The sequence below is a fragment of the Anser anser genome (assembly GCF_964211835.1).
Source record: "Anser anser genome assembly, chromosome: 10".
In the NCBI taxonomy this organism is placed as follows: domain Eukaryota; kingdom Metazoa; phylum Chordata; class Aves; order Anseriformes; family Anatidae; genus Anser; species Anser anser.
In genome coordinates, this window is record NC_139730.1 from 12199799 (window position 1) to 12213161 (window position 13363).

Genomic DNA, 13363 nt, shown 5'->3' on the forward strand with positions numbered 1-13363 from the left:
CTGTCACATGTGGCCCCAGAAGCTGGGGAGGGATTTACAGGATCATTTATGGGAGATGAAGGAGAACCCCATTTTCTATTTCCAGGTCACTGTGCAGGCTCACTGTGAAGCTTAATAAAACCACATCCTCTTATCGTGCTTCCAGACCCATTTCAAACAGCTACCTTCACTTCTTATTAATATCTATAAGGCATTTTGAAATCATAGATGTAGTATTGTTCAAAGGAAGTCCCCATGATGGTAACTGTTCTAATATTTGGGTATTATTAATAATAACAGTTAATTTCCTAGTGTGACACTAGGGTACTGTAGCATAGCTATGCCATGTTCTGTATTTACCTTGTTCTAGAAGTGCCAATACACAATGCAGCTCTCTGGCTTTTGTGTTACAGGTTCTCACCAGAAAATACAGACCTCCTTACAAAACTGGGGTTAATTTATTTGCAGGTACTGAAAACTTCCCATGTCTATTACAAGAACTTACTTATTTACAAAACGACCAAGACTTTTTATAGAGTTAAATCCTATCTTCATATCCATCTTCATATGACTAGCTTGCGTTTCTGTAAGGACCGTATTTATCATGACAGAGCTTGCTTTTCTCTCATTTCTTTTTTTACTTTTGCTGCTAACAGCAAGTTGATCCTGGATCTGAGCCAGAGCAGGAATTCTGTCTGGCAACTGCCCTAATTCTGTTATAAATCCTCCAAGTACAGTAAAACATGACTTGTCATTACCTTACTTCTGGAGCTGGAGTCCAGCAAGTTAATCTACAACAAAAGCAGCTGTGAAATTATTAGCATTAACGCACCATAGAAGAAAATCATTGATTTAAATAACAAAGGCAGGCTTATCACTTATTTGTGAAATGTATGGGCAGGACCATCGGATTATTCCAAAAGTAAGCTACCCAAGGAGCAAACGGGCAAAGAAGAGCTAGCAGTATCAATCCTGGCAGGATTGATGGGCTAGAAAACTTGCACTGAGTGCTAATTCAGAAAGCTCCTTAAGCATTTCCCTATCTATTTAGATGCTTGAGAATAAGATGTAGATCTTCATAAACATTGCCTTGCTCTGGAGATAGGGAAATTGGGATGGAACAGTGTATCCTGCTCAGCAAAATCCATTTTTAGGATTTGTTTTGTAAATTATCAAACAAGAATGTGTGTGTAAGTAAATAATTGGAAGCCCTGCAAAAATCACTTTTCTGAGTCCTTTTTTTAACAGAAATTTAGGTGTTCATAAAGCCTATGTTTTCCTTTCTTATTCCTGATTTTCTGATACTTACTTACTTCTTTTCCCAGCTTGGGGATTACCAGAAGGCTTTTGAACACCTTGGAAAGGCACTTACTTACGACCAAGGCAACTACAAGGTATCAGGAGGAGTGGAAATGAACCAGCTGACCTCTCGAAACTAATTCCAGTATCAAAGCTTTGCTGTCTGTATTGTTGAGAGGCTAAAAAGGATTGTGCTCCAGAAAACTTTTTCCAAAATACATTTGTGGGACCTTTCCCCGGAGAGGGAATTGGATGTGTGTGGAAGCAGAGAAAGGGAACTGGGCAGAGTATGTGGTGTTAAATGGATCCCTTGGTTTTTAATCTGAAGTTGCACCTAGTTTAACAAACTGAATTTGCTTTGCAATGAACGTCTTCCAGACATGGCTTTAAAAATCCCAAGACCTGTGCCTGGGTCGCTGTGATTCCTATGCATGGAGCACAGGTACAAGTGATGTCCCATTACATTATTCTCCCATCTGCTAATAATCCTCTGTGTTTCCAGCTGTTACATACAAGTGTGACTTTTCCTTGGCTCCGGTCCGGAAAGCTGAGCTTGGCATCTAGGTTTCATTCCTGACTGTGGAACTGCTTCCCTTTTTAGACATGTTACTTCATTTCTCGCTGCCTCCTTTAGTACGATGTTAGCAAAGTAGAATATTGAAATGCATGGTTGACAACTGATACATGAATGCAAGCCAAATGTTATTGTGAAAACACCTTTACACTTACAAATTTTACTTGTCACTGTGAAGTATCATAAATTACTTAACTAGCTTAGTGTGGTTTAAATATATATGTGTTGCAGCCACTTGCCTTTTTTTCCCCCAATGCATATTTCCATTAATTTGCAGTATCAACTAGTTGGTATGAACTAGGCTGCTTTGTCTCGCTTGTGTTTTTTACTCTCCAGATAACTTACACCAGAACTGTTTCTATCAGTACTTGTTGGTAAAAAGAAACTAGTAGTGCATAGATCTTCTCAGAGATACAGGCTGTAGAAGATATGCTGTCACCCCAGAACATACCCTAAGCACTTTTCACATTACAGGATTTCAGAGACTGCCACGATTGAGATAGGGCAGGAAAAAGTGCACTCGAGTCCCTCTTTAGCCTGTCCTCACTATATGCTGAGAGGTTCTGGAGTCTCCATCTGCCCCTCACTGTTGGTTTTGGCAGCCCCTAGAAGAAAATAACTGAAAAAGTTAAATGGTTGCTTTTGAGATGGCTTTAGCTTAACAACTTTTTTCTCTCATCATGTTTGGGGAAACGCAGTTCCTCAGCTGGTCGCTCTCCTCTTTTCTCAAAGGCCACCTTGGCGGCTGGCAGCCTGATGCAGACCCATGGAGACTTTGATGTTGCCCTCTCCAAATACAGGGTGGTGGCCAGCACCGTGCCTGAAAGCCCCCCGCTGTGGAACAATATTGGGATGTGCTTCTTCGGCAAGAAGAAATATGTTGCAGTAAGTATCTCGTTTCCTTACTTTTTTTCATGTTTTTTCATGTTTTCAATTTTATATAAGAACATGAGTCCTGTTGTGGCAGAGACAGGAGGTCTGCTTGGGTGGGCTGCGTTACAGCACGCTTATTCCTTTTTGAAGGCTATCAGCTGCTTGAAGCGGGCAAACTACCTGGCTCCCTTTGACTGGAAGATCCTGTACAACTTGGGCTTAGTCCACCTGACGATGCAGCAGTATGCGTCGGCTTTTCACTTCCTCAGTGCTGCCATCAACTTCCAGCCCAAGATGGGAGAGCTGTACATGCTCCTCGCAGGTATGCGACACGCCGTTATGCAGCTCTGGTATATATCCAGCTTAGGAGATGCAGCGTTTTGGAGAGGGAAGGTTTGGGCTGAAGGCAAAAAACATTGGACGAAGGCTATACCAAGTTCCCCAGCAGGTCACTGGTGGGTGTAAAGCCTGAATAGTCTGTTCTCTCTCAGTGGTGAACAGGAAGGTTAAATTGCAGTTAGATCCAGGTTACACATTTGAAAACAAAACAAAACAAAACCAAACACTTTTTACCTTTAAGAGTTTGGGTTTGAGTTGGCTAGAGGGTGTGCATGTCCAGCACTGGACATTTTTGTGATTTGGTGAGATGAGTAGTTATAAGAAGGGACATTAGAAGAGTTAATCCTCACCTGCACAGGGGGCAGTAATCCAGACAACCCTGCTAGCACCTATTTATTTCATGATTTAATGACAGAATTATCCTAAAAGTAAAGTCCTTGTGAAGTATCATCTTGTGTGTGTACCTTTTCCTTTGGTACAGTTGCTCTGACAAACCTCGAAGACATTGAGAATGCAAAACGTTCCTATGAGCAAGCTGTGGCATTGGACAAGTAAGTCTTTGTCACATCTTTTAGCTCTTTGATCATGCTGCTTTTCCTCCCTGCACCTGGTTTCCTTCACATGCTTTGTCGCTCTGACTACTCTGACCTAAGATGGTTTTCATTAGGGAAATATTTTTATTCCTGAGGCAATGCAAATCAGTTTTAAAACCCTTTTTTTCCATTCAGGTCAGCTCTGAAAAATGAAAGAAATTTTGTTTGAGACAAACCAGAGCTGATTTTTATTTTGCTGTTTATTTAGTGAGTCAGTGATGATGACTTTGGATTCCAATCCTCCTTTATTTACACACAATGGAGCAGATTCAATAGAAGGAAACCAGCCATCCCAGAATATTTTATAACCTGAAGTTCAAGCACTGGCGAGAGCATTGAGAGGCTTGGGTTAAAGCCTGTTCGGAACTGGTCAGAGGGAAGATTTTAGCTGGGAAGATGTGGGCAAGAAGCTAATATAAAGCATATGAAGGACAGTGGTGCAGCCCTTTCTCCACCATTTTGTTAGCAATGTCGGTGTTTGCAATCTAGCTCTTAAAGTCAGAGCACTTGCTTTCAGAAATGTTAAAGTGAGCCTTTCAGTGGTAAAGATAGTCATTTGCGTCATTTCAGGCAGGAAAAACAGATTTGTCTCAAATTTAGGAATAGTTCTGGCTGCCTAGGTCTGCTTTTCTTTACCTTTCATTTTTCACTTTTCACATTTTAACTAGTAGGTGGTTTGATGGCGATTCTTCTCCCCAGTTTACTGTGAATATTTGCATACTTAAAGCAGCCTGCACAGTGAGTCTTAAGGCAGGCTCTTTTCCACAGTGGCCACCACAAGGTGGCAGGAGAAAATACTGGTCCCTGTCCCCTCTAACCTAGGCACACAGGCCAGGCTTAATTCTGGGAATTCTAGAAGTTCCCAAGCCCATTAAAAAAGGCAGCAAGTTTAAAAGAATAGTGTTTAATACCTTAGTGCAGTTCTTTTTGCAGAGAGGTGCTTTAAATGCTCTCGGCACTTTGCTGCGAATTGCCTGGCTTGCATGCATGACAGAGCCCTTGAATCAGTCAGCCCGGCGCCATCAGCACACATCTGGCACTGAGGTTCATAATTCTGCATCAACAAAGTTACAAAGCAAGATTTAAATATTTCTACTTCTGCCTCAAATGTCAGGACATCTGGGCAGCCTCCTCACAGGAACTGAACCTGTGCAAGCCATAGTCAAAGATTTGCACGTCTTGCTGTGTGTTTTGCAATTACGCATCAGCTGTTCTACCAAAATCTCCAACCAAGATCCAGTCGGCTCCTTTGCCTGGCTTTCCTAATCAGAACTCCATGTCTAGCAAAGGAGTACGGGATATTAAGCTCATTCAGACTGCTTAGTCATGAGTTTGTGTGCTTTGATCAAAGAGAGGGAATAGAAATCGAGCTCCACAACTTTGCCTAAATATCTGGCACCAGTAGCATCCTACAGCTTTATAGTTTTACCAGGAAAATAAAACCTCATCAAAGCAAAAATGAATACAAACTGCCACTGACTGCTGGGAGGAATATCCAGGCTCTGTCAGGCTCTGATCTTTGTTTCTCGTTCAGCTGACATGCCTTGTATTCTCTACAGTTATTTTGTGGCGGAATCCGTGTCCCCTCAGGCTTTCTTTGCTGGCACATGATGAGCTGTTTGGCTGGGATGAAGGTAGCTGTGTCTGTTGCCATTGCCATAAATACTTTTATAGCCACGCTGTGACATTTGGTCTGGGTACCATGCTGGGGTCTGGAAGGGAAAGTGTTCTGCCAAAATCTTCAAAAAAGATGTTTCTTCATCTTAGTACTGGTTTTAGCTCATAGCTGTGTTTTTTTTTTCTTTGGTTATTTAGCTATTGATTTTTCTAACCGTTATATTGCTTCTCAGCTCTTGAAGGACAACTAGCATGATAGGGTTCAATTAATTTTAAAAGTAGCTGTCCAATTTCTGGTTTTGGTGTTTTGTTGTGTGGGTCTGTTTTTTTTTGTTGTTTTGTTTTGTTTTGTTCCCCCCCCCCCCGTTTTTATTGGCTTTCTTCCCCCCAAGAAATCAGGTTTTTATATTTATTTGCTCATGCATTACATCCTTTGCTTTGGCAAAGACGATGAGGAGGGTGGTTTTTTTTTATTATTATTTTTATTGCAGGATCAGTGTTCCAGTTTCTCAGATAAAGGAAATCCAATGGTGATGAATGCTATCGGATTTCTTCTAATAGTCTTCTTCCTTGCAGCGCTGTCATATAACTTACTGAGGATGGATAGTCATGGCCTGCAGACCACACTTTCTATTTGTTGAACAATGATAGCAGAAGCCTTTCCTTCTGCACTTTTCACAAAGGAAGCTCTCTGTCTTGGCCCCCTGGGTGTGGGTGCTGGAATCCTTGGATGGCTCCAGCTATCCCTGCCACGCTCCAGGAGAGGGCACCAGTCCCTCGCTCACATTTATTGAGCAAACTCCAGAGCATCCCTGGCTGACCCGTGTGCAGGGATACATGTACACGCCGCGGTCTGGCCAAATGCAGCCTCTGCTTTTCCAGGTCTCAGCCTGCAGCCAGGATGAGCCGAGTCTCTGCCTGAGCTCCTGCGGTGCCCCTCTTGCTGTTCATTTCTTTGTCAGATAACACCTATGTGCTTTGCTTCACCAAGTTGAGTGCGGGATTCAGACTGCTGAAGAACGGTCAGAGCATTTTGCTGAGTGTAAACCTTGGCTTGTGAAGCAGCTAGAGAAGGAAGAGGTCTCCGAGGGGTTCACTGAATCCCAGAACCCAGGGAAGCAGCTCGCTTCCAGCTGAGTTTGCTCACACTCCTGGCTAAGCTGGAGGAAAAGCTGCTGCTCTGGGTTAATGTATCCTGGTGAAGAAAATGGGTACTGTAGAAAATGAGAGCACATGGAACAATTCTATTCCATATAAAATTGTGTTCTTATGCTGTTCTTCATCAGGAAGGGAGGCAGAACTGCACAGGATTGCAGTGTTACCTGCAGTGCTGGGCTTCCTTTTGAATCCCTCGTTAGCAGGCACTGTCTGCTGTTCCTCTGTAACCGTACACACGCTGTGTATGGTTTTACTGGGTGAATGAGAGAGAAGAGGCAGGGAACGTGAAGCATAAACAGCATGTTCTGCAGCATGTCAGTTCGTAAAGTATGATCAGTATGAGCCAGTGCCACTGTCCTGTCCCATGACAAGCTGCTCTCCTACAAATGTGGAGCGCTATGAGAGCCTGAAATAAGTCAGAGTAGAGATCAGCTTTCACCGTGTGACAAAGCCCCCATCACTTCATCTGCCCCAGGCACCAGCTCTCACATGGAGGTGCCTGCTCGCTGCTCATGGACCTTTGTCTAGGACTTACTAAAACCAGTCCTGAGATGGTCCCCAAGTGCAAGGAGTTGGCTGGTGCAGAGAAGATCCTGAAGGGGGTGAAGCAGTCACAAGAGTCGTCATGCTGTCACTGTCACTGTGGAGTGCTTTGCTGACCCTGGGCTCTGAGTGTTTGGCCAAGCAGGCCGGACTCTGTCTTGTTCCCAAAGGTGTAAGTGGTAGCACAGGTAAATACAGCGCAGCGCTGGCTTCTGCTCTCAGCCAGGCTTCTGCCGCTGCCTTTGTAGGTCTGAAAAGTGCAAAACTGTTCTGCAGGTCTTTGCAGCTGGGTATCAAACCAAACTCTAGCACAGCATGGCTGCGTTACGCTCCTCCACCCTCCCACAGGCAGCCCAAGTAGTTCTGAGGCTGGCCCCAAATGTAGCATACATTTCAGGGAGAGCTCTTGCCTCCTTTGAACCAATCTTGCGGACGCTGACAAAGCCAGCTCACCTACCTGAGAACAGAGGTCACTGCTCAGGGAGATCTTTGTAGCCCTCACCTGAAAGCAACTGAGACTGGGCACTGGAGAAGCGATGTAAGCAGATGTGACTTCAGGGCCAGAGCACCCTGTGGCTTGTCTGCTTGTCAAGCTTTGCTGCTTGGGCACGTCTTAGCGTGATCTGAGTCCGGGTAAGTGCGATGCATCCCGTGTGTTTTCCGCAGGTGCAATCCCCTCGTCAACCTGAACTATGCTGTCCTGCTGTATAACCAGGGGGACAAGAAGGGAGCCCTCTGCCAGTACCAGGAGATGGAGAAGAAGGTCAACGCAGTGAAGGAGAGCAGCACTCTTGACTTTGACCCTGAGGTAGGTGCCTAAGAGTTGTCAGCAGGAACTAGATAGCCACATTAAGACTCACAACAAACAAGGAGGAAATTTGACTTTTGAGTCCAATAATTAGGAAGAAATTCTGCTTATGAGATTTTCTGAGCAGAGCAGTCGCCTGCTGAGAGCTGCTTACTTCTTTTCTGCTCTTTGAAGCCCAGTTCTTCAATCAATACACAGCAAGACAAGATTTCCTCTTAATTAAGGGAATGAATTAGCGGAGATGTTTCCCTCGAGCACCAAGGCAGTTGCCAGCTCTGCACAGCTCTATTTCTTTGTTGACTTTATTGTTGTGTAAAGTATTCCTGTTTACAAGGGTCTCCTCTTTTTGTTTCTCGAGAAGATGGTGGAGGTTGCCCAGAAGATGGGAGCTGCCCTGCAGGTTGGGGAGAGCCTGCTCTGGACTAAGCCTGCTAAAGAGTCTAAATCCAAGCAGCGAGCTGCTCCATCAGGGAAATCATCCAGTACTCAGCAGCCCTTGGGCTCTAACCAGGCCCTGGGTCAAGCCATGTCCTCAGCTGCTGGGTATGGAAGAAGCATGCAGCTTCCACCAGGTACCCCTCCTTTGCACCACCGCAAAGTGGAACTGTGGGAGGGGAGAAGAGAAGCCTCTGTCCCTTTGGGTAGGGAGTTACAACGTGTGTTTAGGAAGGTATTTACTCACTTACAGAGCTCCATTCAGACATATTCAGCCTTAGAAGACCTAGGCTGATAGCTGCATGTGCTGCTTCTTGCTGGGGGCTTGGTGGGGGCATCTCCAATGCCTGTGGCCTGACCTGCTCTTGCCCCTTGGCTCCCAAGGAGGAATGCACTCAGGATACTGCTGATTGTGGTGATTTTCTGTCACTGTTAAGTTCTGTTTCCTGTGGATTGGAACAGGAAGGAGGTTGTGTAACCCAGGCCTCTTTCCTTGGCACCCCTGAGGACCCATTCCATTCCTCACACATGGAATAAACTTTCCATGCATGGAAGATTTGGAGGCTGAAAAACAAAAACATGCAGGAGTTTGGGGCTTACCTGAAGGACTTTATCACCCACGTCAGAGGAGCTGGTTCATAACATTAGCTGTTGGCCTAAGTATGTATAGATACAACTGCAGCGTGGCATTATCCTGTTCTGATTTTATTCTGTAAGGAGCTACGTTAACTGCCTGGAAACTCTTCCTGAGATTGCTAAAACTGAACTGAAAACTACACTGTGGTTTTGGTTCCAGTTTGAGTATAAACCAGCCTTATTGGGACAATTTTCCCTTCCAAAGCATGACTTAATTCCTAAGTTCCTACTGACTTCTCACAGCAGCCTGGCCGAATGAGACAGTGTGCCTCAGCTGCCTTTCAGCAGAACCCCAAGTACTATAAGGTCTCTGGCTGGATAGCTCACAAAAGAATTGAGTGCTACTGATAAGCTAATGCTAGACAGAAGAAATCTGAGAACAAAAAATAGCTGTGATTGTTTTGCATCTCCATCCTCTTTGGAGGGGCAAAAGAACAGACAAAACACACAGTTGTTCTGTAACTGTCTTCTCTCCCCAGGTGCTGGCGCATCAGCTCCACTTGCAAAGCCTCCCTCGCTGCCCCTGGAACCAGAACCGGGCTCAGAACCGGGCTCTGAGGAGACCACAGCACCAACAGAGGCCGAGGAACAACGGAAAGAGAAGCGCAAGAGCCGGCAGGCAGCGGACTAGAACGGACTCTGGTTGGCATGGGCAGGTGTGGGGACATCTCCAGCGCTGCCTGCTGACCTGTGGGGAAGGGGACCTGCCCTCTCCCCCGACCCACGGTGGCTTCACCCCACTGTCAGTTAGTCTAAATGCAGTTGTTTTTGGTTAATGACTTTAGCACGTGCTCTCTGCCTTGTCCCAAGGAGTAGTTGCAGCGGTCAGAAGTGGTTCCCATGTAGCTACTGTTAGCGTGGTCGCACCTTACTGCAAGAGACCGGAGGATGGAGACCCGATGGGGTTGGATGTCTTCAGTGTTCATCTCTAAGTCCTCCAGAAGGGCGCTGAGGCATCCAGTAAGTTTAGAAAAGCCAGCAGTAGTGACTTAGCATCCTGGAAAATGAGAACCCAAAGAGGCTCAACCCCTTCTGGTGGCTGAACTTGTAAGCTGAGGAAGCCCTGCACAAGCCGTAGTAAGGTCAGTGGTAGTGCACTCAGAGAAGGGGTGAAGGAAAAACACCAGGGTGATTACAGAGCTGTGAGCCCGGCATGGGCCTGGCACAACTTGGATCCTGGCAGGGATGTGCTCGTCACTCCAGTTTCACGAAGGCAAGACTTCCTAAATGCTTTTTCAAGGCTGGGCCAAGGAGGTTGCTCAGGGAGGGAGCTGAGCTGGGAGGTCTCATTCCTTGGCAGGGCCATGTCGTGGCCATGGAGCACACGAGCACACCCTTTCTGTAGTGGTGACAGCTGCGTGGCAAAGCCAAGCTGTTTGGTCTTGAGGCAATCGTTCTGTTAACGGTGCAGCCTGGTGGCAGCACGTGAGTCGGCCAGCCAGCTGAGCCACCTCCTTTAGGACTGTGGTCACACTGATGCCAAGATCACTCTGTGTATTTCTTGAATCCAACAGGAGAGAATCTATTTTAAAGCATATGTGGTAGCTAACAACAGCCAAAGAAAACTGCAAAGCTGGGTGAGAGCAAGGTAGGTGCTCAGGGGCCAGCTATTCTGGAAGCAGGCTAGCTGCAGCAGCACAAAAGTCTGCCAGAACCAAATTCCTAATTGTTTGCTGAGAAACAGGGTGAATGAGCCTCAGTGAAGCTCTGTGCTCATGTGATTGGAGTTCTTCCTTTAGAATTAGTGTTGCTCAGCACGGGGGAAAAGATTGGTTTGCAGGAAAGAAAGATCCTTTCTGAAAAGGCTTGCCATGGTCAGCTTCAACACTAAATTTAAATTGTTTCAGTATGACAGCAGCTGTGCTCTGAATAACTCAGTTATGCCCTCCTTACAGGAGCATTCAGGAGAAATCATTTCTGCTAGGTTCCAGAAGGCAAAGCAGCCTTTTGGTGAGCGGAGCAAGGAATTTTAATGCCCATGTGATACTTGAGATGCTTTGAAAATGTTTTTCTGTTCAAGGATAAAAACCTTAGCCTTCCTTTCTCTGCTCCTGTCAGTTTTTTGCCCCTGGGATTTATCCAGAGCTTGATACAGGTCCTCAAAGCAACTGGTTTGGGGAATTAAGGCAGGACCATCATGCTTTACATAAAGAACCAGTAACTGGGTTAAGAATGTCTGTTTTTTCCTCTTTCTCCCCTCAGTGTGCAGAGAAGTGCACAGAGCTAACGTTGCTGTGGGACTTCTGATCCGAGTTCTCTAAGTAGAATGTCTAGCACTTGCCAAAAGCAGCTGAAGCTTCAGGATCAGCCTATTTGCTGGTTGGGCTGCTGAGCTTTTTAAAATACATTCCTGCTTTTTGTTCTGCACCACTGCATTCTGTCTCTCCGTAATCAACAAGTCCAATAGGGCAAGGTTAGTAATGGAAACTTCTCTGTAGCAACTTGTAGCAGCAGCCTGAGGAAGGCTCTGGATGCATTAACATCCTTCAGTGGTGCTTTCTGGTTAGCTGCTATTATCCAGAGTGACGTTAATGCATCTTTAGAGTGCAGCTGGGAACTGAAGTGCTATCCTGCTCCCCAGGGGCCACTAAAAGAGTAGGAACCCTTCACTTTCTCTCTTTTGATTGCCAAAACTGCTGGCTTATCTCAAACGTGGTTTTTTCCACCTCTCCTCTATGGGCTGGTTTTGAATTGGTGCAGCCCTGGGGTAGCACTGTGGTGAGGTTTTCATCATGCTAGGAGCTGAAGAAATCACAGTTTCTGTTGTGGAGTGCTGGCAAATTTAAACAAACCAGACAAGAAGCAGCATAAACCAGGTACAGTGCAGTGATTTTATTCACATTAAACTTTTTACACTGGAAGTTACTGCAGCATAACTGTAGCTGTGAGGAAGGGGTTAAGATTGCAGAGCAAGGGTAGGCAGGGTGTGGGAACTCTCTATCTCACCCCCAGAACTTTAGTTCGTGACATTTTTTTCCTGTGGCAATTGCTTGTTGTAATCATTTGGTCTTACCATGAAGGCTGGCAAGCTGTGGGAGTTGCAGTGACCTGAACAGAGTGCTTACAGGCAAGCATCACCAGCACTGCTGATAGCAGAAGGTTTTCCCTCCAGCTGCTCGATCCCCTTGTTTTCATGTCACTAGTTGCTTTCCCCTGCCTTCTGCCAGTTGTACGAAGGGTAAGTTAACTTCAGGACTGCAGCATTATGAAACCAACTGGCTATGTGCAACAGCCCTTGGCCCACAGGTGCTGTAGGAACCAGAACTGCCGAGCAAGAATCTGAGCAGGCTCTTTTCTCACCCGGTCCCACTGGTGCGACCTGTTAGCTTCTGGGCTGCTGGGCTGCTTTTTAGGGTAATTGTTATGTGTCACTACCGAGGGAGTGCTGCATTCGGAGGTGCTGTCAAGGTAGTTAAAATACACCTTCTGGTAAAAAGCCTACGCAGATGATTAACTCCACTTCTTTGAAAAGAAACGGTAGCACCTTGTTCTTTCCAGATTTCAGCAAAGCAGAAGGGAGCTTCACATCTAAGGAAGTGTTTTTAAATCCGCAATTACAGTTGGATAATAAATAAAACTGCAGTTCCTCGTCCCGTCTCCTCTCCTCCTCCTGGGTACTGTGATGACAGCATTTGCATGCCGTAAATTTGCAGTATCTTTATGGAAAGTTTTTTATTCTATCTAATGATGAGAATGAGGCTGGACTGTTCTTTCAACTGAAATTAAGCAAGGGAGTTTTCAGCAGGACTGTACAAAGTCATTTAGGGATTTTGGAAATCACACCTTATGTTCTAAAACCTGCTTCTGGCATCAGCCATAATTCTAATTTTCTGTTTTTTCCCCTGTAATTGAAAACTTAAGATGGAAAGTAATAATGAGCTTAATTTCTAGGGAAGCAGAAACCACCTGCTTTAGGACATTTTGTTTCCCTTTTCAGGAAAAAAAAGTGTTATAATTAACCAGGTTAAATCAAACTGCTTACAAGGTAGACTGCAGCTTGACTTCATGACAGGAACAAATCTAGAAGACAGTTGAAAAATAAAAGCCTGGGCAGCAAGACCTTGTTTCAGCCAGGAATAATTATCTATCCGTCCAGCAACTTGCATTAAACCAAGCAACTCTGGTTCTGAGGTCCCCGAGACAACTGGATGCTGGCTGATGCACTGTTACCGTGTACTCGCTGGGTTCCTGCATGCCTCGTTTGCCCAGTTGTGGTCACTGACAGACAATAATGGCAAGAGCTTGGGTCCTACTCTAACGTCCTGTTCTTGCAAAAAACACCTAAAATTTAGACTTCCCTGTTGGGAAGTGGCAAAGCCTTTTCTACAGAGGCAGAAAAACCTCAGTGCTGAATGAAGAAAAATGAGCCTTATTAAAATAATAAGCTCCACACCTATATACACTACAAGAAAGCACATAATATTACAAGTACTTCATCTGTCAAGACTGGTTTCTGTAACAGAAAACAGCTGTGCTACAAATAAAGCTGTACCACTCTCTCAAACTAAA

At 45.2% G+C, this 13363-nt stretch overlaps 1 protein-coding gene across 5 annotated transcripts in view; it reads left to right on the forward strand.

Annotated features, from left to right (window-relative positions):
• BBS4 (Bardet-Biedl syndrome 4) overlaps positions 1-13363 on the forward strand; it is a 41914-nt gene extending 28551 nt beyond the window's left edge. For all 5 annotated transcript variants that reach the window (XM_083850549.1, XM_083850550.1, XM_083850551.1 and 2 more), the window contains 8 exons: positions 393-447; positions 1305-1373; positions 2585-2737; positions 2876-3047; positions 3546-3615; positions 7642-7783; positions 8145-8355; positions 9334-13363. In XM_083850549.1, the coding sequence (XP_083706675.1) occupies positions 393-447; positions 1305-1373; positions 2585-2737; positions 2876-3047; positions 3546-3615; positions 7642-7783; positions 8145-8355; positions 9334-9485 (1024 nt within the window). In that variant the 3' untranslated portion in view covers positions 9486-13363. The remainder of the gene's footprint in view (positions 1-392; positions 448-1304; positions 1374-2584; positions 2738-2875; positions 3048-3545; positions 3616-7641; positions 7784-8144; positions 8356-9333) is intronic.